The sequence below is a fragment of the Tenrec ecaudatus genome, chromosome 11 (genome assembly GCF_050624435.1).
Source record: "Tenrec ecaudatus isolate mTenEca1 chromosome 11, mTenEca1.hap1, whole genome shotgun sequence".
In the NCBI taxonomy this organism is placed as follows: Eukaryota; Metazoa; Chordata; class Mammalia; order Afrosoricida; family Tenrecidae; genus Tenrec; species Tenrec ecaudatus.
This window is the reverse complement of record NC_134540.1, coordinates 101,234,801-101,262,782: the sequence shown is the minus strand read 5'-3', so window position 1 is coordinate 101,262,782 and position 27,982 is coordinate 101,234,801. Positions and strand designations below refer to the sequence as shown.

At 40.4% G+C, this 27,982-nt stretch overlaps 2 protein-coding genes across 7 annotated transcripts in view; both read left to right on the top strand.

Moving 5' to 3' along the window:
- The window catches only part of BIVM (basic, immunoglobulin-like variable motif containing), a 35,706-nt gene extending 20,949 nt beyond the window's left edge, over nt 1-14,757 (top strand). For 5 of the 6 annotated variants that reach the window (XM_075563443.1, XM_075563444.1, XM_075563442.1 and 2 more), the window contains 4 exons: nt 6,795-6,927; nt 8,978-9,064; nt 11,183-11,279; nt 13,046-14,757. In XM_075563443.1, coding sequence (XP_075419558.1) covers nt 6,795-6,927; nt 8,978-9,064; nt 11,183-11,279; nt 13,046-13,339 — 611 coding nt within the window. In that variant the 3' untranslated portion in view covers nt 13,340-14,757. The remainder of the gene's footprint in view (nt 1-6,794; nt 6,928-8,977; nt 9,065-11,182; nt 11,280-13,045) is intronic. The other variant, XM_075563445.1, reaches the window with a different exon arrangement.
- Nucleotides 14,758-21,368: 6,611 nt separating this feature from the next.
- ERCC5 (ERCC excision repair 5, endonuclease) overlaps nt 21,369-27,982 on the top strand; it is a 30,741-nt gene continuing 24,127 nt past the window's right edge. The window contains exons 1-2 of the mRNA XM_075563438.1: nt 21,369-21,901; nt 27,031-27,206. Coding sequence (XP_075419553.1) covers nt 21,814-21,901; nt 27,031-27,206 — 264 coding nt within the window. The 5' untranslated portion in view covers nt 21,369-21,813. The remainder of the gene's footprint in view (nt 21,902-27,030; nt 27,207-27,982) is intronic.

The following is a 27,982-nucleotide window of genomic DNA, read 5'->3' as shown; positions in this document are numbered from 1 at the left end:
AATAGATAAAATGGAATCATATTTTTCCCTTTAAAAAATGTCTGTCCTTTTCTATATCTGCTCCCCACCCCCCAGTAGTTTCCTGTTCCTTACTCAAATTTCTGACAACTTTCTTCTCCATCAAGTCGATTCTGACTCATTAGTGACCCTATAGGACAGGGTAGAACTGCCCGTCTGGGTTTCTGAGACTTCAGATCTTTTACAGGCGTAGACGGGCGGCATACCTGGTGGGTTTGAACTACTGTCCTTGTGACTAGCAGTAGAATCATGGCTCATTACACCACCAGAGTAACTGACATTCTTATGCTTTCTTTATTTTTATATGCGTTTGATCTGATAGCTGAAAACGTTTTTTTGTTTCGAAAATTTTATATAGCTAATTCTGCATCTTATATTCTCCTGGATCTTACTTGAGATTTCTTTTCCTTGTGTGTAATCTATTTAACTTCATCTTATTCTGTAGAAATCTTAGAGGCCTGGATTGAATTTAAGAATTATGAAAGTCTTCAGAAATTTCCAATTAATTATGTTTCCCTGTTTAATTTAAAATCTCTTAATTGAGACTTGTTTGTTTGTTTGAGAATATACAAAAAATATGAGTTTTACCTGCTCCTGGTTATAAATAAGCTCTTAAGGAAGTTCGTTTTTCCTCTTCCATACCAGAACTCAGAGGGGCAGATTTCCTTGCGTCCTCTTCACTGTGGTCAGTGTATTTCTTCTTTACGTTGCCACCAAAAGCTCTCCCTGAGCCTCTCCCTCTTGGGCAAACTCTAGACTTGATTTCTGTGCTGCGTACCTCCTGTAGGCATCAAAGTAAATCTGTGTTTGCTGGGGTTTGGCAGAAATTTTCCAGACAACAGCCAGCTTTCAAACGCGCTTATTTCCGAGGGTCCCTACTTTCATTCCTTTGTGAATCTCTGTGGTCTCCTCAGTGTGTCTTTTACAAGATCTGTTCATGTTGTATCCACTCTTTTTGCTACTTCATCGACAGGGTTACTCAAGGTATCTAACTTGCCAAAAATAATCATTGGTAGATTAATTTTTTTCTGCTTTGTTATTTAATGTTTTCTATAATTTTAGTGCATTAATTTCCTTTTTCCTGTGACCTCCTATTTAAAATCTCAGCATTTGTATGGAAGGGGAAATTTTAGTACCCCTGGTGATCCATAATGTACTTTTTAATATTAATATGTGTCAGCTTTCCAAAGAAAGTATGTTGTTTTGTTTTTATAGAAAGACATATCTTGTTTATCCAAATGAAAGAAAAGTAATAATTAGGTTTGTTCCACATCTAATATCAATATCAAGTTTATTGTAGTTTATTGTGATGCTGGTCTACATTTTCACCTTGCCAAATCAAATATTTATCACCTCTATAACTATAAAATTTAATTCAACTCTTGTCTTCATGAAGCTTACATTATTTTAAAACTTTTTTTCCCTCTTTTTGTGGACCCCCTACTTTCCAAACATGATGTCCTTCATTTCTTACATGTACAATTTAGCCTTGACTACATTCTTCAAGTTGGACAATTGTCTCATTCCACATTTTCAACTTGTCCGAACCCCCTAGTAACAAACATAAACGCACTACCCCTAGGTACCAGTTTAATCTTTTGAGTTCTTGTCGTCAGTTTGATCTCACTTAGGTAGGTAGTTCTCACAGAGACACAGGACTCAAGGAAGACTTCTTAAAGTTGTAGAATTGCTTGGTTTACAGAAGAGCATATTTTTGGTGTCAGAATTCAGGTTTAGGGGCAATCTCAGGGTAGTAGATTGGGAGGGGGGTAGACCATTTGACCTCAGTGGCCTCAGAAATCCTCGATTCCAGGAGGAGTGAGAATTTTGGTCTACATTTTACCTCTTTTGATCAGGATTTTTGTATCGATTCTCTGATCAAAATGTTTGCGGCTATTGTTGCTGTTGCTAGGGTCCAGTGGTCAAGCACTGTGGGAGGGACCAATTTGCATTCATGCTTCGGAGTCTTGCATTGTTGTTGCTAGTTGTTGATTCTGACTCATGGGCCCTACAAACAAACAGAACAAAACACTACCCAGCCCAATGCCATCTTTGCAGTCATTTTTATATTTGAGCCCATTGTTAGAACCAATGTGTCCCTCTCCATAAGGCGCTTTTTTTTTTTGCTGACCCTCTAGCTGACCAAGCTTGATGTTCTTCCTTGGTAACTCTCCCTATTAAGTGAAGCAAAGTCTCACTGTTCTCACTTGTAAAGAGCATTCTTGTGTACTTCTTCCAAGACAGATGTGTTTACATTCTGGCAGTTCATGATCTAGTTACTGTTCTTCACCAATTCATAAGGAAGGTCTTCCTTATCCATTGGTTTCACATGTGTGACGTGATTGAAAATTTCATGGTTTGGGTCAGGCATATCTTAGTGCTCAAAGCAGCGTCTTTTCTCCTTAACACTTCAAAGAAGTCTTTTGTAGAAAATTTGCCCAGTGCAATATGGCTTTGACTTAAGTGCTGCTTCCATGGCCATTCATTTCAGAAGAAAGTAAAGTAAATCCCTGTCAACGGTTGCACCATTTACATGATGTTCCCAGTGTGGAGGATTGCTGTCTTCTGGGTGTGAGATGAAGTTTGTATCGAAGGCTGTTCTTTGAACTTCGTCAGTGAGTGCTTTGAGCCCACTTCACTTTCAGCAGGCAAGATTGCGCTCTCTGGAGGCACAAGGATGTTTCATGGCTCACCCTCCAATCCTGATGCGGTGTTATCCCACACTCAGCGCTGTGTCTTGCTTCCTTTTTCAGCCTACAGGATACAGCCCTGATGGCACGCCTTTTCCGATTTTAAACCATGCACAGCATGGTATCCTGGGTGCTCAGGAATACATCTAATAAGTTCCTAGTTTAAGGAATGCAAAAGGAATTTAAGAAATTATTATAGGGGGCTTCTAAAAGACATTTTTTTCCCAGACCCAAATTCTTCTTTGGGAATGCACTTTCTAATGATGCAGAAAAGAAAATACTCACCTCTCCCTACTTTCAGCTCGTTTTTTCTTATGGTTGGTACCTGTTCTCTCCTAACTCATATGTGAGCACGTAATCATCTGCACTTGTGTATTAATGTCATAGCTTTTCTTCTCAATGAAGTGTATCCTACTACCATCTTTTGGTGCCTTTGGGCAGTTTTCCAAATTTTAGATGTTAACTTGTTCTACGGATAAAAAGTGAGTTTTTATGTTAGCAGTGCATTGAACACTGTCTTCTACCTTGTAAGTGCTCAACTCGATGGCAGTGAGTTTTTGGTCTTCTAGATTAAATAATCAAATACAGAATTATTTGGGGGCAACTACCTTATCTTATTAAATATTGTGTTTGTCTTTTATTTTCAGGGTGACTTTTTCTGACATTGCCCTGAAATTCTGGGGGTGCCCTACGGTAGGCTCTTTGTGCTGACTATCTTGCCCCACCTCTTTTCTCAGCTGGACTTCTTGCTCTCCCCTGACTGCGCTCCCTCTCCTCTAGTGGTCTTGTTTTCCGCTTGTGTTCTTTCCTGTATGAATTTTTGAAATCCTACTGCTTCATTAAGTTCTGTCTCGAATGCTACCCCTTCTTGATTCCTCAAACCACCTCCGCTCTTTTTCCGTTGAATTCTGCACCTCGTTTACGGCACTGTTGTAGTCTGCCTTACAGTAACATCCCGTATTAGAACATGCGACGTACTTCATTTTACTTTGTTTTTTGTTTGTTTGTTTGTTTGTTTGTAGTACCTTATATCATTAGTAGGTGCTCAAAAATAGCTTATGGAGTTAAATTCTCAGCTGAACCCTAGCCCACTGCTATGCAAGTGTGGTCACGGGACGAGCAGCTGCATCACCTTCTAACTGGTTAGAAATGCACATTTCCGGTGTCTTCCCAGACCTCCTGGATCAGACACGCTAGGTGTGCATACTCTCAAAATCCTGGGTGGTCACATTTGAGTACTACTCTTTTTTTGTCTTTCTGAAGAGAGTATTCAACCTTATTAATATTTTTAAAATAAAAATCTGGGACTTCGAGTGATTGGAATTCCAGTGATTTTTCAAATTGTGTTCAGCTGGGCCCTAGGAATGCTCCAGAGTTGTCATTGGGGTGGCCAAGGAGAAACTTGGACACCTAGATTCCCTGCCTCTGTTTCCCCAGAGCAGTTTTGTTTTGCCTATAGAGTAGTCTACCATGTACTCCGTCAGTGCCAATGAAATTTGTTTTTTTGAAGAGTAGTAATTTAAATTAGAGGTTGGCCTCCTCTAGTCTGTGAACCAACTGTTTGCTTTTTAGATAAAATTGTATTGGAACATGGCCGTACTCGTGAGCTTACATATTGCCTATGCTTGGTTTTGTCCAGGCTACCTTTGTGTCACAGTGGCCGAGGTGAGCAGAGTGAATATTGTCTGTGACCCATATACCTCACCTGTCTACAGCTGACTCTTTAAAAAAAGTTTACTGATCCCTGATCTAAGTCATTCAGGTTACTATATACCTTGAAGTTAGGAGAACAAAATACCTTCCAGCAGCAGCTAACTGTATAAAAATAACTCTGGGGCAGAAAACCCTCATGCTTTTAGAAAAGTAGAGTGTGGGAACGAGTGTTTCAACAGCCCCAACGTGCAGATACTTAATGGAGGCAAACTTCCTTACCTATTTCTTCTGCCTTTGAAATCTCGAGTATGTTCCAGGACAGTGACTAATTACTAGTCATAGTCACAATTAAGGCAGATGCAGAACTACATTTACCCCTTACTATTCTATGATCAAAATTGATAACAGACATTAAAAGAAATCAAACTACTTAATTGTATTTGACACAAAGAAGCAGCAAAGTTTGAAATGCCTAAAGGTTTCCATAAAAAACAATTACAATAAAAGTTATTGTACTATAAGGGTAAGTTCCTTGAAAACATTTTATTTGGGATTATCATAATTTTTAATACATTTTAAGAATTTTCTAAACCAGATAGTGATATAAGCATCTTTTTTGTAATTAGTGAGTTTAGGAAATGTTTAAATTCATGCGTTTATAGGTGTTCATGTGCCTTATTAGCAATCAAGTTCAGGTATGGAAAAAATAGGTTGCCTCTTTTGAAGCTCTTATAATTCTTCACTTTGAGCTGCTGTTGGGTATCAGGTTTTTAATTACGCAGCGGATTGAGCCAGAAAATGCAGAAAGGCATTCATCTTAGTCACTGTCAAATGGAGATTCTGAGTAGAAAGAATCCCCTTGCAGTCATGCAGTGAAAATCTGTGGGAAAGGTATAGCTGAAACCTGCCAGGATCTAAATCAGTGAGGCTGTCTGTTGTCTCCTGGAGATCGTCAGCTATGTCTGTGTCTGTGGCAGGGACTTGTGTGATGGGAACTCTTGTCTCCTTGACTGTGCTACATCTATTCAGTATGCTGTATGTCCTGTAGTCAGTCTTAAGGTATTTTGGTATCCAGAAAGTAAATTATTAAAGCTATGATTTGCAAGCTTGTGTCTACTTCACCTATTATTAGAATTCCTAGTTTTAATGGTCAATTCCTTAGTGAATAATTTAGTTTCCTCTAGCAGATGCAAGAAAATGAAACCTCAGTTAATGGCTTTTAGGGACTGAGTGCTGGTAAACATTGGTTTCTTATGCTAATAACTTTTGAAAATTACTTTGCAATGAATATGGTTATGAGAAAAATACAAGGAGAGATTATAAAGGATGTTGTGGTACTATCAGTGTATCTCTGTAGTGATGTTCTTATCTCACAGTGGTTCCTCTTGTCTGTGTAACTTTTGTAGAAAAGATTAAAGCCTTTATTAGTGCAAAGGTTTGCATTTTGGAACTTGTTTGTTTCCTGGAGTTTATGTTTATCCATCTACACTTTTGGCCTTCTAATTGGAGTTATATGCTACATAGATTGTGCAAAATGATCATTGTGGTATAAGAAGAAAATATTACAATGTCTTTATTTTAATCTGATTTTAAAATGCTTACTTTTAAAATTTATTAGATAGTGTAGTGGCTTGTGCATTGGGTTGCTAACTGCAAGGTCAACAGTTCAGCTCTACTGGGCATACTGCAGGAGAGAGATGAGGCTATCTACTCTCACAAAAGTTTTCAATCTTAGGAACCCATATGGGTAATTCCGCTCCTTCTTATAGAGTTGCTGTGAGTCAGATTCAACTTGATGACATGAGTTTAAATTTTTTTTAATAAAGACACTCATAGAGTAATGTGTGTTTATATATATATATATATATATATATATATATACAGACTTTATAACCAATGTTTAGAGTACTTAATAAAAAACTTTGTGATGGATGTGTATAGTCAGTAATAAGTACTAGGCTTTATACTATGTTTAAATTTTATAGGTCATTATATATGTTGTATGAAGGTCTTAGTAAGCAAAGAAATATTTTAGTTTGCTATTCACTTTCTGAATTTCAGTTTAAAAGGTAGAACTGAACATTCGTTTATTAATACTTCCTGTACATTTCACTAGCTTTTCGGCTTGTACTCCAGTTAATGATACTGGGAAAGAGCGCTGGTGGAGCAGTGGCCAAGTGCTGCTCTAATGGCCAGCATTGCCAGGAGGGATGTGGCCCTGCGTGTCCATAGAGACGTGCAGCCTTCATATTACTACGGTCAGTCTGTTCTGTCCTAACAGGTCACTGTGAGTCTGCTTAGACTCACCAGCAGTGGGTCATGTGCATATCTTCCAAGTGATGACGTTTCTACCATTGAATTACTAATTATTCCTTTGTCTAAAGCAGGGACATTGCTTTATGGTTTCTTAATTTTGTCCACGTGTTTTTGTAGCTTCAGGAGCATTGTCCAAATTAACTCATGGATTAAAAGATGAATCCTTGGCATATATCTATCATTGTCAAAACCATTATTTTTGCCCAATTGGCTTTGAAGCAACTCCTTTTAAAGCTAGTAAAGCATTCAGGTAAGAATTTAAGTATCTTCTGTAGATATTTCACCAGGAAAATATATTTGGAGATTTGATGATTTGCCTGCCTTTGATTATGCCAGACTACTAAAACCATACATTAAAAAAACAAAGTTTTTTTGGTTTGTTTTTTTAACAGAATTGAATTCATTCTGTAAGTAGTACTTTAATATTATCTGCTTAGATTATGTTGTTCTGAGACAGGACAAGATAAAACCATATGATAATCGCTTCGATGTTTATGGGAAAACAGTTACAAAGAACTTTACAAATTATGTCTGAGTCTCCTCTTCAGATACATATGAAAAAGTGTATTGGAGAATCTAGTCTCAACAGAGTAAATTTTTGAAAAGCATCTTCCCTTCTCATGGTGAAAAATAAGTTAATCAAGGTTTTCTTTTTGTCCTGGCAACAAGGAATCTCAAAAGCAATTTTTATTTCTTTTTTATATTTCGGCGCCAACAATTTTTATTTCAAAGACAGGATAGCTATTAACCTTATGGTTATTTAATTTTTCTTTACCAGATTTTCTTCTAAGTATAAATAGCTTAACATACAAGTACACTCAAACCTTTTTTCCAAAGATATAGTCTCTTCCAAATGAGAGTGACGACGTTTTATACTTTTTCCTTCCTTAGCAAGTTTTCTTCATGATGTGTTGAGATAGGTGACAGGAGAACTGCCCTCACTGAGACTGGTGGCCACAGAAGCAGTGAGTGCTGTGAGCGCACACAGTGGTGGCCCCGTCACCTAGCTGAGGTTCTCGTGTGCCCACATCTGGATGCACAGCAGTGGTGCTCTCTCAGTAATTGGTCATGTCGGGGAGGGCCCATGGTCAGGTTAGGCAAGTATCATTTGGTCATCTGGGTATGGGATGGGTTCTTTGAAGCTGGAGGTCCATGTGGTGGGTGAGACACTGTATGGGGTGGGTGAGATGTTGAGAGAGGCAGCAGTGACATAGGAGAATTACCGTAGGAAGCTGATCATTGTATTTTTGTCAATGGAAAGAGAATTTGTAAGGCAGAATTGGAGTCATGATAGGTGGGGGAGGGGCGCCAAGCATTAAAGAATTAGAGGAAAGTTGTATGTTTCTTCAGTGCTATATTGTGCCCCAACTGGCTTGTCTCTTCCTTGTGACCCTTCTGTAAGGGGATGTTCAGTTGACTACAGGTGGGTTTGGGTCTCCACTCTGTACTCCCCCTCATTCATATTGATACGATTTTTTGGTCCTGGGCTCAAGTAGAAAGATAGTGTTTTGAAAATGATGATGGCAACATATGTACACATGTGCTTGACACGATGTATGTATGGAGCTGTAAGCGCCCCCAAATGATTTAATAAAAAAAGCAAAGGAAGAGGAAAACCACGTGGTTTCTACAAATCTTGAGGTGACATTTTTTAGTGAGGTATTTTGTCTTTCTCTTACTGTTTTCTTTAAATCATGTTTTTTTACACTAGCCAGCTACCAAATAAAAACAGGAGTCAGTAGTTTGCCTCTTTCAGAGAAGAATTTCTTACCTTTGTTGTACCTATGAATCAACTGAGGTTCTTCCTTTTTTTATTTTAAATATGCAAAACCTTGGTGTCTGCTCCAGACTTGCTTGTCCAGAATTTCCTTGAAAAGGAGCTGGGGACTAGTATTTTTTAAAGCTCCACAGGGGCTCACTGCTGTAGAATTTTATCTCTAGGATGTCGTCTGAAACATTTTAAGTGAAAATTAAAAGAGGGTAACAAATGCTGGTACTGTGCTAGGTTATTATTATTATTAATATTTTTTATATCCTAGGGTCTGAAATGTGGACTATATTTAACTTTGGGCCCTAGGTTTTGTAGTAGGGAATTAGTTTTAATTTATGCTTTTTAAACCCATTTTATGCTTTCCTTTCAAAAGTTATCCAAGCCCAAATCCTAATATCTATTCTAGTTTTAATGAATTCCATCTGTGAATGAACTTTAGTATATCTGTTATTAAAATACAGTCAAAACAACATTCCCAAGGGAGCAACTGTCCATTATTAAGGATACTATGAATATATTTTCTATTCAGCAGGGGTCCCCTCTCCTTACAAGACGTAGAATATTGGATCTTAATTGGAGAATCAAGTAGAAAACATCCTGCCATTCATTGTAAAAAGTAGGTACACCTTTGTTTTTCTTACGTTGCAGTACAGTTTATAAGTAGTTAAATGCACAGACATGGAACACTGCCAGCGTGCTATAGCAGTCCCTTCATCAGCCCTCCCTGTCAGTGCTCATGTGCAGTCTTTGTTCTGATTTCTGTCACCCTAGAACGGCGTTGCCTTGTCTCGAGTACCATGTGAATAGAATCATACACTACACTTTTATGTCTGTCCTCTTTTATTTAAATGCTGCTTTTTATGTTCACCCATTTTTGTCATGTGTATCAGTAGTTTAGTCCTTTTTTATTTTTTAACTGCTGAGAAATATCCCAGCAAAAAGGGAAGACTTTCAATAAGATGGCTTGACACAGTAGCTGCAACCACGGGCTCAGACACGTGCGGAGGGCTCAGGACTCGGCAGTGTGATGCCCTGTGGGTTTGCTAAGAAGTGCAACCTATATGTGATGACTCTCAGTAACAGCAATATTCCATTATATGCTACAATTCTTTATCCATTCTCCTGCTGATGGATATTTAAGATTCCTTTTGGTTTGGGGTTGTTGTGAATAAAGCTATTGGAAACATTCATGGACAAGTCTTTTTTTAAAAAACATTTTATTAAGGACTCATACAACTCTTACCACATATACATATACATACATCAGTTGTATAAAGCACACCTGTACATTCTTGGCCCTAATCATTTTCAAAGCATTTGCTCTCCACTTAAGCCCTTTGCATCAAGTCCTCTTTTTCCCCCTTCCTCCCTGCTCCTCCCTGCCTCATGAGCCCTTGATCATTTATAGCTTATTATTTTGTCATATCTTGCCCTGTCCGGCGTCTCCCTTCACCCCCTTTTCTGTTGTCCGTCCTCCAGGGAGGAGGTCACATGTAGATCCTCATGGACAAGTCTTTTACTAAAATGTAATAACTATGGAGACATCATTCACATACTTAAAAATTCATAATTTTAAAAGTGCAATTTAGTGGTTTTTATGTTATCACAGAATTCTGCATCAATCATTACTGTGTAATTCCAGATCATTTTCGTTTCCAACAGAAACCCCATACCTGTTCACAGTTAATCCCTTATCCACAGGTCTTGACAACCACTAGTCTTTCTGGGTGTGCCTGTTCTGGACATTGACTCTAAGTGGGATCATACAGTAATGCAATCCTTTGTGGTTGGCTTCTTTCACCTAAGACATTTCCATGGTTCATCATATTACATCATGGCTCAAAATACCATTCCTTTATCAGCTGAGTCATTTTCCATTGTATGTATGTGGATAGATCACATTTTGTTGTGCAAGTCTTTTAGAGGACATGTGTTGTGTTTCTCTTGAGCAGATAGGAGTGGACTATTTGAATTGCAGAATAGATGTATATTTGAGAAATTTCCCATGCAGTGTTATGCTTTACTACTACCACAAGCACAGTGTGTTTTAGGAGCCCTTCGGATTTCACTCGTATTTGAAGTCCGCTCTTGTAGGGGTGCGAGACAGGCGAGCGACGTGACAGTCTGCTGCTGACAAGACCATTTCCACTCCATCCTACAGGGTTGCTGTGATTTGGAATCATTAGAGGCAATGGGAGGACTAGATATGAAATTGAATCTCATTGTGTTTTTAATTTGCATTTTTCTAGTGTAGCTACTCACTCTTAACTTATTTTCATGCTCTTGTTTTCATTTCTACATGTTCTGTGAAGTGGTCTGCCTATTTTAACTGGACTTTCTTTTTGTTAGTATTTATTGGATGTCAATATTTTATGCCAGTCTGTGATGTGCTTTTTCATTTTAATGATCTCTTTTGATGAACAGAAGTTCATTGTCTATTTTTAAAAGACCGATGTAAAAGGAAACACAGAATGTTTCTGCTTGAGCTTGAAGGATGTCCTCTAACAGGTGGCACTGACTTCATAGGAAAAATGACTTTTAAAAGTGAAAACCTTGGTGCAACAGTTGAAAAACAAATTTGTCATAAAACCAAAAGTTAAGGTGTTTTTAGGTGGAACAATCCTGATAAGGATTGCCCTGGTAATATTAAAGTGATTGGCTCTTGTGAAAAGTTCTATTCCAATGATATTTTGGACTTGAAAACTGTACTTACATTCTTTCTTTTTAACTATAGATGGGTGGATATTGTTACAGACCTAAACACTCAAAATCCAGAATATCTAGATATCCGGCACTTAGAGAGGGGTCTGCAGTATCGAAAAACAAAAAAGGTAAGAACACTGTTGTAGCTGAACTTATTTCCTAGTTGTCTAAAAATGCAGCATTTTGTTCAGTGCTCTTAGACTGTAAACAATGCAAACCCAGTTTGTTGTTGTTGTTTGTTAAGTGCCTTCGAGTTGGTCAAAACCCTTAGTGACACAACAGAATGAACCACTGCACAATCCTGCACCATCCTCTCAATTGCTCCCAGGCCTGAGTCCATGGCTGCAGCCATACTGTTAGTGCATCTCATTGAGGGCCTTCTTTTGTTGCTGCCTCCACACCTAATCAAGCATGATGTCCTTCTCCAGGGATTGGTCTCTCTTGACATATGTCCAAAGTATGTAAGACAAAGTCTTGCCCTCCTTGTCTCTTAGGAGCACTCTGGCCATACTTCTTCCAAGATAAATTGGATCGTCCTTTTAGCAGTCCATGGTAGTTTCTTCTCCAGCAGCACAATTAAAATGCATTGATTCTGCTTTGGTTTTCCTCATTTAATCTCCAACTTTCCATGCATATGGGGCGATTGAACTTACCATGGCTTGGTGAGGCACACCTCAATCCTCATAGTAACAGCCGTTTCCTAATGTAGTGCATCTTTTGACCCACTGACTGCTGCTTCCATGAGCATTGATTGAGATTCAAGCAAGACAAAATCCTTGACATCTTTAACCTTTTCTCCATTTATCATGATGTTACTTGTTCTAGTTGTGAGGAATTTGCTATTAAGTTGTAAATCATGCTAAAGGCTGCAATCCTTCATCTTCATCAAAAAGTTTTCAAGTCTTCCTCACTTTCAGCAAGCAAGATTGTGGCATCTCCATATCACAGATTGCTAATAAGCCTCCCTTCACTCCTGATGCAGCATTCTTCTTCATATAAGCGAGCTTGCCATGATTTGCTCAGTTACAGATTGAACAAGTGTGGTGAGGGGATAGAACACTGATGCCCACCTTTCCTGATGTTAAGGCACGCAGTGTTTGCCTTCTTCTCTTCTGGTCCATAATAAACTAGGGATAACCGTGAGAAGCGTGGGATTTTCAGAACACTTCAATGAGCTCACGAGGAGTTCATGGATAAAGAGGCAATTGTGTGAACAGACCAACCCAATTTAGATCATCTTAAACAGAAAAAGGAAAATTAATTTAAGGACAGAGGTGTAATTGCCTAAAGCCTGGACTCAAAAGGGATTGTTGTCACCTTTTGGAATGACGGGCCAAGTGGCTAGTCTGCCTCTCTTTTGCAGCCTCCATGTATTTCCATTCTACGTATTTGATTATTTACTTTCTGGAGCCATCCTCTTTCAACTTAGGTCTTCTTTCAGGTGTGCAATCTAGATGAGACAGACCTGTTTCAAGGCTAATTCTGTAGTCCCGAGAGAGGATGACTAAAACCAGCTTAGCTTTGGTTTGATACTGACCCCTGATCCACATTAACTGTGACCATGAATTACAATGCAGGCCACTGGGGCCAGTTGGCAGTGAAAGGTAGATACCGTGGACTGATACTAACCCTTCTTATAGGTGGAGAGTGTGAATAACGAATAGTGAGGGAGATGTGTGCATGGTACAGAGGCATGTAGGATGCAGTCCTTGGCCTCCTGTGGTCATTGTTATACTTTATAAAAGTACTGGTTCAAGAAAGATGGGGGGAATGCACTCTCTGGTAGCTGAAAGATAAAGTACTACTTTGAGGCAGGTGAAAGGGGGAAGAAAGTATATAAGGTTAGAAATGTTAGTATAATTTCTCTTCATTTTCTTCACCTCACTTTTTCCAGGTTGGTGGAAATTTGCATTGCATCATAGCATTCCAGAGACTTAGTTGGCAAAGATTTGGCCTTTGGAATTTTCCATTTGGTACCATTAGACCAGAATCACAACCTCCACCACATGCCCAAGGAATTGCCAAATCTGAGAGTGAAGACAATATCTCCAAGAAGCAACACGGGCGTCTGGGCCGATCTTTCAGTGCTAGTTTCCATCCGGACTCGGCATGGAAAAAGATGTCTAGTATCCATGAAAGAAGGAACAGTGGCTACCAGGGTTACAGCGATTATGATGGGAATGACTGACTGTATGTGTGCTGGGTACTGAGCAACTAATGTATACATCTGGCTGGTGTGTGCAGCTGGGTACATACAGCTGTATTAAGATAGAAGATTTTAAGTCTCGCAGTACATTTAATATGAATAGATCTTGTGGTACAAATATAACCTAGTTCTCCAGTAAATAAGCTTGTATATGATTATGGTGGATGATCTCAGATATATGAGCAGATAAGCACAGATGATTGTCCTTTTGAAGTTAAGGGTAATTTAAATAAGCAGGATAAAAAGTTTCACAAAACCCAATTAAAACTTTCACTGCTATCTAAAGTCAAATTCAGTAGTAGAATTGAGACATAGAGAATACTTAAGCATGAAATTATTTAATTCTATACACAATTTTACTTCAAGATTAAGATTTTAAGGCACCATTTTCCCTCCTTTTAAAAAATGGAGATTTTGCATTTCTAGATTTTTCTTTTATGATAAAAGCTCATTTTAAATGATTCAATGAGTCTAGCACTTCTTTTACTTGTGGTATCTTGTCCGCCACACTACATGTGATTTGCTGGTAAACTTTCTCAGGATTCTCCATTAAGAGGTAAAGGAAAAAGGACTCAAGAAACCGATCTTTTCTCTTGGTGCAAAAAGGTGACAGTGCACTGATTCAGGATATTCTTGACTTGATATGTTACCACCAGATACTTGCAAGACCTTGGGGTCTTGAAAGACATCTATAAACTGAGAATACACTTTCCTTTAGGAATAGAATGAAGAGCAAGGGGACTTTTGTATCCAAGGTAGTTTGTGGGATATATCTGCTTGGCCCCTTGAAGGCCATATATATATATGATATATATGATAAGGAGTCATGGTGATAAGAGCATTAAAGATGTATTAGGAATGCCCAAGTTATTCAGAGAACAACTATTTAATTTCCAAACCTTGAGCTTTCTTTTTATAAACCCATAGACAATTATATGTTTAAAGTGAGTGTTAAATTTTCTGAAAGTGTGAATTTCATATATGTGTTCTCTCTCTAGCTGCTGTGGATTTTTCTGCTGCTAACTTATGAGTCACTAAACTCTAGGATGTCTTGGTTTTTCTTTCAGGGGCTTATTCCAGGGCTCAAAGCACTAACTTGGTTGTTAAAAGGTGCTGAATATGTTGATAACCATATTGCAATACACTTCAAAGGGAAGGTTCATATTTTATTTTTAAAATATTTTCATTTTTTATCATTTGAATTTTATATCAATTTACTCATACATGCTGAGCCTACAGAAAGGGTTATATATATTAAGAAATGGTCATTTTTCTGAAGAGAATATTTTGCTTGAAATGCAAAGGACCGAAAGAGATTTGGAGGTTGCTGATTTTGTTACTTCATACTGGAACTTTGAAAAAAAAGTTTTCATCAAATAAAGTTTTGTTTTCTACTTTTATTTGTGTGAAGTTTTTGAATGATTGTTTTGGGTACAAAATCCTCTTGCAATTTTGTTTGAAATACATGGTAACCAGATTGCTAGTAATTATATATAAATATATTTATAAAGATAGATATATAATTCAAGAAATAAACCGTTAAATAATATACAGATAGATAATACAAGAAATTAGCAGTTGTTTCTAAAGCAGTGAGACACTAGCAGTCCTTCAAGTTTTTGAGAGCTGCCAGTTACTCGTTTCCTTCTGTAGAGACAGCTGGGCTATATATACCCAGGCAGCAAACTGCAGGGCTGGTCCCCAACTGTCATCAACTGTCAGTTCCCAGCTCCAGAGATGAATATTCCAATCGTGTGGGCTTAAAGGGACCTCAACTTACAGCAACACAGTCCACATGCTAGGCATCCCACAGGTAGTGTACCCCTTTAAACTGAGGCACAGAACAAGCAAGCCATTTATCCCTCTGTCCTTCAGTTAATCCTACTTGTGTTTATCGGCCAGGCTGGCACAATAAACTATAGCACCTTCTATCTCTTAGCTTGAATCAAATGAAGTTGCCATTTTTTTAAGGTCAAACATGGTTGGATATCAGCAATTTTATATAGCTTAAGTCAATAATCAGAGAAGAGCTAAAGGGAAAGGAAACAATACAAAATAAGAAAAATCATAGGGTGACACCTAGGGGATGAGGAAGAATTTATGCACACTATGGCTTGTGGTTAATGTCTTAGACTGGGTTCTCTGTAGAAACAAAATCATTGAAGCTTATCTATCTATAAGAAAGAATTTCTGTCAAGAAAATGGCTCAAGTAGTTACAGATAGGGGTAAGTCCAAGTATGGGCAGGTTCCAAGTTCGTGAGTCAGGTGTTTGGTTGGAAGCTTCTCTTGACCTGCATAACTGCAAGAGCTGATGAATTCAAGATTGGCAGGAAGGTGACAGGCACTGGCTGCAGAGGTGAATGAATCCAAGGTCAGTAGGTCAGATGATAGGCTACTGATGACTCCCAGGATCAGCAGGCAATATGGCAGGCTGTTAGCTCAAGTCCAAAGAAGGTGAAGTCAGTGAGCCAGATGCAGGATCTAGACCTAACCAAAAAGAATACAGGATCTCCCATGACTACTTACCTTGAAAGCAGGCTACAGACCAGAGGAGAGTGATTGGCTGTGACTTGACTGTTGCATTCCACCCTAATCTTATTCCATTTCGGAGGTTTACAAGGGTTGACTGTGATTATATTGTGTTAGGTCAGGTTTTGGAGATTACTTGGTGTTAACTGCCAAACCACTGAGAATCCTAAGCCAAGTTGACACAAAATCACAGCCAGTTTTTTGTGTCTTTATATATGTGCATTTACTAACTTAACTGGTAGTTGTAAGGGACAGACAAAGTTGAATGAGGCATATTTTTCTGAAACTAAGCAAGAGTTGGAGAGAGCTGGTGGTGGAGTGGTACATTTTGTCTGTGTTATCCATAAGGTGGGCAGTTTGAAACCACCAGTCATGCCTCAGGAAAAAGATGAGGCTTTCTACTCCTGTAGAGAGTAAGTCTTGAAAACTCAAGGGAGAGTTCAATCCTGTGCTGTAGGGTTGCTATGAGTCGGCATCGACTTGATGGCAATGAGTTTTTGAGTAAACAAGGATTAATGCATACATCTTTCATGTTCAAGAACATTACTATCATATTATCTCTACTTTTATTTTTAACGTTTTATTGGTATATATGTTAGGGTTCTCTAGAGAGATAAAACCAGATTGCTGATAATTTTATATATAGATAGATATATAACACAAGAAATGAACTGTTACATTATATACAGATAGATATATAATACAAGAAATGAACAGTTAAATTGTAAAGCAGTACAAATGGCTCAGTGCGACTCACTCCCGTGAGAGAGTTGTGAGACACTGGCAGTCCTTCAAGTCTTGAGGGCTGTCAGGTAGTCAGTTCTCTGTAGAGAGAAAGCTATCCTATCCCAGCACAGGCAGCAAGCAGCGAGGCAGGTCACAAACCTTCAGCCAGGTCACCAGCTGCCAGTCCTCAGCTCTGGAGATGTCAATTTCAATTGTGTGGTCTTAAAGGGACCTCAGCTTACAGCGACAGTCCACAGGCTAGGTGTCCCACAGGTAGTGTGCCCTTTAAATTGAGGCACAGACCAAGCAAGGCAGCCGCACACCGGTCCAATGATTAAAGAGCGAGAGACAAGAAAGGCGAGGCTCATCGAGCCACTTACCGCTCTGCCCTTCAATTAATCCCACTTGTGTTAATCGGCCAGGCTGGCACAATAAACTATCTCAGTATGTAATTTATATGTACAGTTGACTTATTCAATCATATTCAGAAGTGTACAATCATCCCAGTCAATTCTGGAACATTTTCTTCTTTCATGTACTCATTGTTAGCTCCCCTCTCCCCACCACCACTAACCTTCCCTCCTATACCTGCAAGAAACTAATTCAGTTAATCTCCCCTTCGACTTACCTATTTTGGATTTCATATATAGAAGAACACACACACACACACACACACACACACCCCAAAAACAATGACAAAAGTAAAATAGAGAAAGGCCTCAATAGAAAAGAAAGAAAATATTAAAAATGAACAAATTTAAAATGCACCAAAAGGGACATTAAATGATAGGTGTTAAATTTTAACCTAATTGGATCCGCAACACAGACTGCATGATGGCAAGGCTAGTCCCAGCTTTGGTCTAATATTCTTGACCATCTCCTCTTAGGGGTCTCCAGAGATGCTTTACAGAGTAAAACTTGAGTCTGTACTTCACTATCTGAGCTTAGCCAAGTTAAGACTAATTTATTTTTCTGTACTTTCTCATTTTTAAAATGAAGGTGGTAATAGTACAGCCCCCCGGGATTTGTACATTTTATTGTGGGTTAATTTTCATCATCAAAATAACCATCTAAAATAATAGGAAACTCAAGGTAAAAGTGCACAGGTGCCTTGGCTCCCTGCTGGCTGGGGGAGGGGTGCTGGACAGGGGAGAGCAACCACCTAGGAATCCCCCAGGGGCTGCTACAGAGCCCTGCTCTCTGAAAGTCTCTGAACTCTGCTAAGTATGGGAATTTTCAAAGGAAATGCTGTGGCGTGGGGACACCTCCGTGGAGTGGTGAAGGGGAAGAGGAAAAATAGGACAAGAAAATACAAAGTCAATTTGAAAAGGGCTTCTGACTTTAAAAATAAAAATCCTAAGTCCTACAAAGGACATTATTACTGAGAGAACTGGTAACATCTAATAGGGCAGCCTGCTCCCCGTCAGCTTGGTTCCAGTTCCTGAGGGGAACCCTGTGTCACTGCAGACTTACAGCAGGCGACCTGATGTATTCAGAGGTAAAGCAGCAGGGTTTCTGGGCCTGGTCAATATTTAACAAAGGTAGGAGAAAAGGCCAGCTTCTCTGAGCCTGCCCGCTTTCCACCTCTGAAGCCAGAGGGAGTCAGTGTTTTGCAACCCTCTCACCCCCAGACTAAAGGTCAAGGTAGGCTCCCAGTCTCTGCCCCAGCCTTGGGACGGAGACCTTACCAAGGGCTCAGAAAAAGGCATCTTGGTCAGGCTACACTTTTTGGCCTAGCTTCTTGAAGCCCACTTCCAGGAAGTCCTCAGGTTCAGGGCCAGTTCATGTCGCTCCTCATCTTAAACTATACAGGGCCCCGTGTTCCCCCACCAGGATGAACGTCCATTCCAAAAGGCTTCTAGCAGATGTATTCCATGGTGCCCAGCACGACTACCTTCTCAGGCTGGGGCACATACCCGTTCCGCCAGGACGCCAGCCACTGCTCCTCCGAATCCTTGAACTGAGAGCCCTATTTGGTCTCAGACCCAGCCCGGCAGTCCCCTGGCAGGGGCAGGCGTGCCCCAGAATTTTTCTTCACAGTCAGACAACTTCTCCAGAGTAACCGCACTGCTCAAAAGCGCTTTAGCCTTGGCGCTGTCCATCCCGGGAACTGTCTTTACGAGCAATCAGATTCTTTTGTCTGTTCCACCCAAAGTGCAGTCCAGACGTCTACTTCTGATGCAGATCACAGACCTCCCTGAACCCGTGGCAGGGCTCCTTGCTGAACGCTCTAGGACCACACAGCCCCCTCGAGCCCGTGGCCGTTTTGGGTCCTGTGCCTAGTAGCCACCCTTTTGTGAGTCTTCCTGAAGCAGCGCCCGCTGAAATTTCTCTCTTCCTCCTTTCATTGCTGGAGGGGTTTCTCATCAGCTGGTGGCTCCCCATCTCAGGCACCTGGGCGGCCAGCAGAGGGGGGTGGAGTCGAGCAAGGCGGCCAGGCCAGAGTGGCCCGCAAAGTCCCGCACCTGTGCTGCCGAGGTTGCCAGGCGTGATGCTGCCGCCCCACTACCTCTGGGTCTGCCCAGAGTGCCCTGGACCCGCTTCTCTGAGCCCGGGGCCACCGTTCCACCAATAAAAGAACTTCTTGAACTGTTTTGAAGAACATGTTAATACACGTAAAGTATTGAGAACAGTGTCTAGGTATAAAAAGTACTATTTAAGTGATGTACTATTGAGAGAAGTGTGTATTTTCCTGCTCAGGTTGTTTATAGATGGCTCTTTAAGTAGCATCTTTAAAAAAAGCATCTAATGAGTTTGTTATAAATTAAAGCCTTTAGTTATGTTTCTTTCTAACAGTCTTTCCCAAAGTCAGTGTTACAGCTTCTTGAGGCACTGAAATGATCTCAGTGGGGCTACAATAGCAGATATCTACTAGCTTATGAGCTATACAAAAGGTGTTTCATTGCCAACGGGGTGCTGACTTGAAGGAAATTCTCTTCCAGCACGGAGCAACAATGCAACTGGAGTATTGGACTAGACTCTGGAAGATATAATTTACGCAGTATTTATGGAACCCTTGGGAGATTATAAATCAACAACGTAATTCTTGGCTTCAATAAGTTTGCAGTCTCCTGTGGTTGGAGGAGATGAAAACTGAAAAAGCAATTCCTATTAGTAAAAAGCCCTTGATAAAAAAAATTTTTTTAAAAAAAGCCCTTGATAAATTGGATTGCCCTATGCTAGGCTGCAACCATGCGTTCAAATACGATTGTGAGGATGGTACAGGACCAGGTAGTGTTTGCTTTGCTGAAAACTGGGTTTCTAAGATCGGCTCCCTGGAACCGAGCACTGCGCCATGAGTTAAATACAATTGGGAACGATTTCTGGAGATCATATTACATATGGAGGACATGGAAAGTATATTCAGCTTTTTCCTGAGATATTTAGTTGTAACTTAGTCAACTAAACATGGCCACGATGAACCATTGTTGGGGCATAAGGTGTCTTTTCTAAACACTGTATAGTTTTGTCTTTTAAAAATTACCTGCTCATTTAAATTAACCCATTTACCGATTTTAGGTTTGGTTTTTAGTTCAAATTTGAATTAGTGTGTATGGTAATATTACCATTTATTAACTACTAGCCCAAGTGCTTTGCATAGATCACTTCAAATTCTTAGTAGAATACACAGACTGCTGGATTGGTTTCATGCCCATATTACAAGTGAAGAAATGGAAGTTCTGGAAAATTGTGACCTAAGCAATGTCAAATACTAAGATGTGATAAGGTCGGAATCAGAATCTTGGCCTGAAATGTCCAAGTCTCAAACTGTGTAACTGCAAAGTCTTGATGCTGTAGAAAATGAACCCAGATTTCAAAGGTTAAAGCTGTTTAATAGCACCAACAATGCATCCATTCTTGTCCCTTCACGTGTAAAACAACACACAAGAAACATTGACAGGTGGCTGCCCACTGGGAAGAAAACCCAGATCAAACCACACCCCTTTCCATCCAGTAGACTTCAATTCATAAACAAAAGAACAAACTCAAACTCGTGGCTCATAGCGATCCTACAGGACAGAGTAGACCTGTCCCTTTGGGTTCCATAGTTGTACATTTTTTTCTTTTTAATCATGTTATTGGGGGCTTGTACAACTCTTACCACAATCCACACATACATTGTGTCAAGCACATTTGTACATTTGCTGCCATCAACATTCTCAAAAACATTTTCGTTCTACTTAAGACCTTGGCATCAGCTCATTTTTCCCCCGCCCTTCCTACAACCCCCCTCCCTCACGAACCCTTGTTCATTTATAATTATTTTTCACGACTTACACTGTCCGATGTCTCCCTTCACCCACTTTTCTGTTGTGTATCCCCCCCCGCCCGGGGAGAGGGTAGGATGTAGATCATTGTGATCAGTTCCCCTTTTCTCCCCCTTCCCCTCCTGGTATCTCTACTCTCAGTATTGGCCCTGAGGGGTTTATCTGGCCTGGATTCCCTGTGTTTCCAGCTCTGATCTGTACATCTTTACAAAATCCTCCCCAGCGATTTACGATGTTAAAAATACACGTAGAAATTCGTCTCCTCGGCAGCCGGATACTACGTATTGAACGTTTCAACGTTCCAATGTGACAAGGCGCCTGAAAGCGGACGCTGAGGGGAGCGTTGAGGCAAGTGCACGGTCCGGAAGCAAAGCGTCGGGAGAACCCGCCCACCCACTTCCGGAGCGCTCCCGGCGCAGCCGATATTCGTCACCGCGGAAGGGGCGGGACTTCCTCCCGGAGCACCCTATCAGACTGCAGGCAACTGTATGGCACTGGTGCGGCCCGGGTAGCTCTCCGGATCCTCTCCCTCGCCCGTGCCGATCCCTGTCTTCCAGTACGAGTACCAACTTTGGGGGCCAAAGTGCTGGGCTAGGTCGGGACCTGCGTTTGTCATTCTCCGGTCCCTTCCTTCTTCTGGGAGGTTGTCAGCCGCTGGACATTGCCCAGCCGTGCATCTCTGCCCCTCCCTCCCACTGCCCCCCTTATTCAGGTTCTCGTGGATGCCACCCCCACCCCAGCCCAGCCCAGCCCAGCCCAGCCCAGTCCAGTCCAGCCTCTTTTCAGAGTAGGAACCGCGAGCCCCTTCTGTGGCGGTGGTGTAACTCGCAGAAGAATTAAAATTAAAAGGCAGTCGCTTGGACGAGCTCCTCCGAGATCGCCTGTCTCCCGCGGATCCAGCTCGGGGGTTCTGCAGAGGACACACCCGCCTCATGGGAGTCCAAGGGCTCTGGAAATTGCTGGAATGCTCCGGGAGGCACGTCAGCCCGGAGACCCTGGAAGGGAAGATTCTGGCCGTGGGTATCCTTAGGCACCCTCGACACCCGCGATGCGGTGGCTTACAGGAGACCTTCCGCTCGCCTTTGAACGCACAGCGGCGTTTGTGGGGGGACGGTTTCAGCTAGTGCCTGGGAGGGGATTTGGCAAGAGGGGCCCGCGGGCACGGAGCCGAGGTAAGGTCTGGCTGGCGGGCCGCGCAGGACATGGGCAGCCTGGGCTTTCTATGGGGGTGTTGGCGGAAGCTAGTGTCTATCGCCTGAGCGTGTTTGTTTGTTTGTTTCACTTGGGCTCTCCCGTTCAGTTGGACTCGTTCAGTATTTTCTGGACTCATGAACAAAGCGGAGTTTAATCTCTCCGTGGGTAGTTTGGATGTACAATCTCCTGGGCGGTCTCTTTTAGGATGGTTTGCTTTCCCAGGCATTGGAGTCGAACTGTTGTCACGAGACTGGCCTAATTTATGTATGGGAAGACGACACACTCCTTGCTTTGTACAGGTCGCGAATCGGAATGGGCTCCATGAGAGTGAGTTTGGAGATTTTGGTGTTAGTTCTCTCATTTATTAGTGGTGCTAGGAGTAGTTTACCCACAGAGTTGGTTTGAGGAATAAAGGAGTTATTTAAAGAGAGGGGGTTTAGAACAGCGTGAAAACTCATCTTAAAATTACTATTCTGTCGGGATATCAGGACCAAGAACTTCTACCATTAGTTTTCCCTGCTTTACTGCGTCTTACTACCTTTGTATGTTAGTGTGAAATATCGATAATATGAAAGTAAATTAAGGGTTTTTTTTCTCGAAGGTAATTGTCTTCAAATACATCTGTAATAAGTTTTTTTAATTAGACAACTTGATAACTCGGTGGCTTACGCGCTTAAATGTGAGCCCAAAGTTGGAGAGTTGGGACCCAGTAGCTGCTGTCCGTCAGAAAGCTGTGGCAATTTGCTTCTGTTTTGGATTATGGAGAAGTGTTTGTACGGGTTACCCTGTGTGGAGAAAGTGACACAATTGCTGTTGCTGCCCTCCAGTGGTTTCTCAGTATCATTGCAGTCAAGATTTTTTTTGCCTAAAGATTTTTTTTTAAGTAGCGGTTACTCAAGGATAATTTTATGTTGCCTACTGCGCAAAGAAATAACAATTAAAATTATTTAAAAGGCATATGAATGTTCATCATTTACATTTTTGGAAATTCCCAAAATAAGTATTAAAGAGCATTTGATTTAGATTATTTTGAGAAAGTTGTCTTTTGAAATAAGTAATTTTTATGGGATAATTAGATTTTTTAAAACATTTTTTATTGGGTGCTCTTGGAATAATTAGATTTTACCGAAGAAAAAAACAAAATCAGAGGACAGTCCAAGATATTTTGATTTATGATCCTGTAGGACAGGGTAGAACAGCCCGTTCTGGAGGAGAGCCTTCAGCCCCGACTCTCTGAGCAGCTGGTGAGTTTGGACTGCTGACCTATCACTTTGAACTGCTGGCGGCTTTGGTTATTAGCAACCTGATGCTTGACCCACTGCCCCACCTGTACATAGAAATAAAGAATACTGTTTCCACAATTCATTTTGTGTTGTCCTATTTGTATGACATTTGAACATTTGAAATAAATTAAGATTTATTGCTTTGTTTGTGAGAGGCTTCTAATGACCATACGAAGTTCATAGTTTACCCTTGATTCATAACAAACCTACCTACACATGACAAAACACTGCAGGGTCCTGTGCCGTGGCAACAGTCGTTGTGTTTGAGCCCTATACATAGCATCGTTTATTTATAAAATCTAAATATGTGACAAATAATACAGAATTAACAATTTAACATTGTCTCCTACTGATCTTAACATTTGTGAAAGGTATATCGGAGTATTGGCAAAATAGTACACTCTCAATGGGGATGCATTAAGTTTTATGTCACTGTAGTACAGACTTAAGGATCTCTGGTGTAGTGGTTACATATTGGGCTACAAGCCACAAGGTCAGCAGTTTGAAACCACCAGCTTCTTGGGAAAAAGATGACTTACCCTTTTAAAAAAATCAATTTATTGAGAGCTATTACAGATAACATTCCATTGTTTATCACATCAAGAAGTGTTGTACAATTGCTACCACAGTCAGTTTGAAAACATTTTCTGTCTTGAATTCCTTGATATCAGCTCCCCTTTATCCCCCCTCCCACAGGAACCCTCTATCTATCTATCTATCTATCTATCTATCTATCTATCTATCTATCTATCTATCTATCTGCTTATCTATTGCCCCTTCTTACACCATCCAATAAATCCATTCACATACAATTCTGCTGTTCACTCCCCTCACATATGGTTATACAGTCATCAATGTTATCCCCCCTCCTGTTACTGTTTGTGAATGGTTATCTATCTTGGCTTTCATGTATCAAAAGATCTTAATTATACAAATGAACACACAAGTCTAGCATGATAAATGAAGTAAAACAAGTAAAAACCATAATAGGGGGTAACTAGAGGATAGTTATGTGTTTCACTAGTGCTAAACTGCACCCTGGATTTATCATCCTTTCCTTGTGGACCTTCTGAGAGGGACTGTCCAATAATCTTGCAGGTAGTTTTGGGGTCTCCACTACATCCCCACCCCTTCACATCAATTTGATTGTTTTTGAACTTCTGATACCTTTTCCTATTGACACCTCATAATCACAAAGGCTGGTGTGCTTCTTCCATGTGGGCTTTGTTGCTACCCTGCTAGATGGCCATTTGTTTGACTACAAACCATTAAGACTCCAGCCACTGTATCTTTTAATTGCTGGGCACCATCAGCTTTCTTCACCACATTTTCTTATGCACCCATTTTGTCTTCAGCGATCATGTCAGGAAGGTATCATCATGGACACATTATTAAAACAGACTTCTTGTACTGAGGCAAGATTTAAGTAGAGGCCCAACGTCCTTCTGTTTCCTTGTTCCATTAGCATTTATGTACATATATAAACAAATATACCTACATTTAAATATTGATATATTTACATATAAACATACATATATTGTTTCCTCTTTTTCTTTTCTCCTGCCCACTATCATGTTTATCCATCATTTACTCAGAGGATACAAGTCTGTTGATCAAACACAACCAGAAAAGGTATAACCTCCTCACCATCAATTTTAGAACCCTTATATTCCCCTGTCCCCATCATGGTTGGCTCCCCCACTCACCTCCCTCACCCCCCCACCACCATGCTTCCAGGAACCATTGAGAATTATTGCCTGGGGAACCCCACAGAGGCAGTTCTACAGCCTGAGTTGGAATTGACAATGGCAATGAGTTTGGTTTGTTTTGGGTTATCTATAGACCTAAGGATCCCTAATGGTGCTGTGGATTAAACAATGAGCTGCTAACCTGAAGGTTGGTAGTTCAAGCTCCTCCCCAGCCAGCCCACTGGAGAAAGATTAGGCAATCTTGAAATTCTATGTGGGGTTGCTGAGAGGTGTAATCAACTTGGTAGCAGTGGGTTAAGATGTATTACTTTTTTGTTTTAGAGTACCATTGGACTTTGTGGTTTTTAATCTCTAAATGATATCTGGCTTTGTTTCAGATTTTAACTTTTTTGATCTCAGAAGAAATTGAATTTTGCCTTATATAAATTTGTTGAAATTAGATAAACCAAATTTTGCTACATGTCTTAGTTGCTTGATTTGCATATTTCATAACTGACTTAAAATTTCAAACCAGAACTCACAACCTAGAGGGTTAGGCATAACCTATAGTTAATTAAAAGAATAAGTAGAAAAGAGCCCATCCAAGTCCCTATGACATTAGAATTTAAGGCATATGGGCTCCAGTAACCTCGACATCTCAACCTTCAGATCAGATTCTAGTGGAGCGCCACTGCTTGAAATTAGACTTTCCTATTCATTATACAAGTGATAGGCTAAGTAGAAATTTCTGTAGTCCTATACAAAAAAGCCAAACATGACCATTTATCCAATACAACACAGATGTAAGCCAACACCGCATCCTCCCTTCATGACCACTATCCGTCTTCCCTTGTGCCATTCCTCATAGTCTGTTCTTCATTGTCCATCTAAATGATTCTCCACTCCCCTCCTAGAAACTTCCAGAAGCTGTATAGGACTCTCTCTGACCTTACATCAACTCCTGCATTCTTCCTTCTCACGGTTCTGCTGCTGCTCTGGGCCTGACATAACACCAGTTGGAATCTGTAGCCAGAGGACAGAGCTATAGATAGGGCTAGTTAGAGGGTTGAGGTAGCCTAGGAAGGTGGTGCAGACGAGGAAAGAAGAGGGTCTCAGAAAGACCCGCAGATGCCCCGGCCCTCAAAATACATGCTACCTCTAACCTCCATAGATAATTACTCGTTTTTGGGTATCTGAGACTTCAGTTTTCAAGTTTTAAGAGTACCATAGAATTACCCTCTGTATACTTTTGAAACTTGTTTTATGACTATTATCCCTACATAGACTTCTGTAACTTCCACTTGGTGGCATAGTAGGTTAAGCATTCGCCTGCAAATGCAAGGTTGATAGTTCAAACCTACCTGATTTATAGTCTCAGAAACTTTGTTCTTTAGGGTTTCCAGAATTGACTCGAGCAATAGGTTTGGTTTGGTGGTTGATTGTAGTATTCTAGCAAATCAATGTATCATAATTTAGTTTTTTAAAGTGATGAGATAAGTATTTAAATCATTTCCCACTTCTCATTATTATAAACAAGCGTATTTACACCTAACTCTTATCTTAAATCAAATTATTTCCCTAGGGTAAATGCTTGCAAGTGGAATTCTTAGGCTACATTGAATGCAAGTTTGCAAGATGTTAAGGTTTTTGCTGTCACCAGAGTTATCTTTTAGGAAGGTTGTGCTAATTTACTTAAATTTCTTAGAGATCATTAGTTTTGTTTTAGAAGCAATTCTTTGCTATTAGACTTTGTCAAGGGCATATTTGTCTCTGCAAGGTTTTTGAAACTCAATATCTAGGTAGGAGTAATGAGGGCACAGCATTTTTGGGTAAATTCTACCTGGGCCAAACACTTTCCCAATTTTATGTGAATAGCAACGAATGTTTAGTGTCTAACATTTGGATGTGATTACTTATTTGGAACTTGAAATTGTGAAAATAGGATAAGAAATGCCAAAGTATTTTTCCTTAAGAATTCCTTCAGACATTAGCATCTGGTTGAACCAAGCACTCAAGGGCGCCCGAGATCGCCACGGGAACGCCGTCGAAAATGCTCATCTTCTCACTTTGTTTCATCGCCTCTGCAAACTCTTGTTTTTTCGAATTCGTCCTGTTTTTGTCTTTGATGGGGATGCTCCACTACTGAAGAAGCAGACTTTGGTAAGTGTCTTCTAATGACTGCGTCTTAGAAAAACAAAGTTAACAGAACACATGTACTTCTTCTTTAGAATTTTAGAAACTGGCACAAAGAAAATTTTTCTCAGTTATGTTTGTATTTATCTCGCACAAATACACAGTAAAAAAGCAGTTTCATTATGAAGTATATTATAAGTGAAGTGATAAAATTTGAATTTTAAATAAAAGTACTTGAATTTTCAAAAGTCAGATTCCCCTTTAGAGAAAATTCTAGGTATTATACATTTAATCAAATGATACTGTCATTCCAATTACCTTGAAGGAATGAGTCATGGGGCCTGGGGTCTCAGGACCATAGTTTCCAAAACACTTTGGTCAATTGACTTAACAAAGTCTATAAAGATGATGTTCCTTATCCTATTTTGATGAGTCACGACAGGGATCTTAAATGCTGGTGAGCAGCCATGTAAGGTACAACTGGATCAAAGAATGAAGAAGACTGAAGGCTCTTGGCACCAATTTGCTCAGTGAACTGAGCCCTAGATCAGAAGACCTAGCCGGTACCTGTGTACCTCTACTACTTGCTCTGAAAGAGATCATGTTAGATGGTCCTGGAGGGAGAGGGAGATAAAAGTGGAACAAAACAAAATCACAGACGAGACCAGGCTTACTAGTCAAATAGGGACTAGTGGAGACCTGAGACTCAGGGCTGGAGCTGGACGCACTGCACTGGCATGATTTTCAGCCAAACAGGCGACAGTTCTCGAAGTGGAATAATAACCCATGGAGCTCCCAGCTTC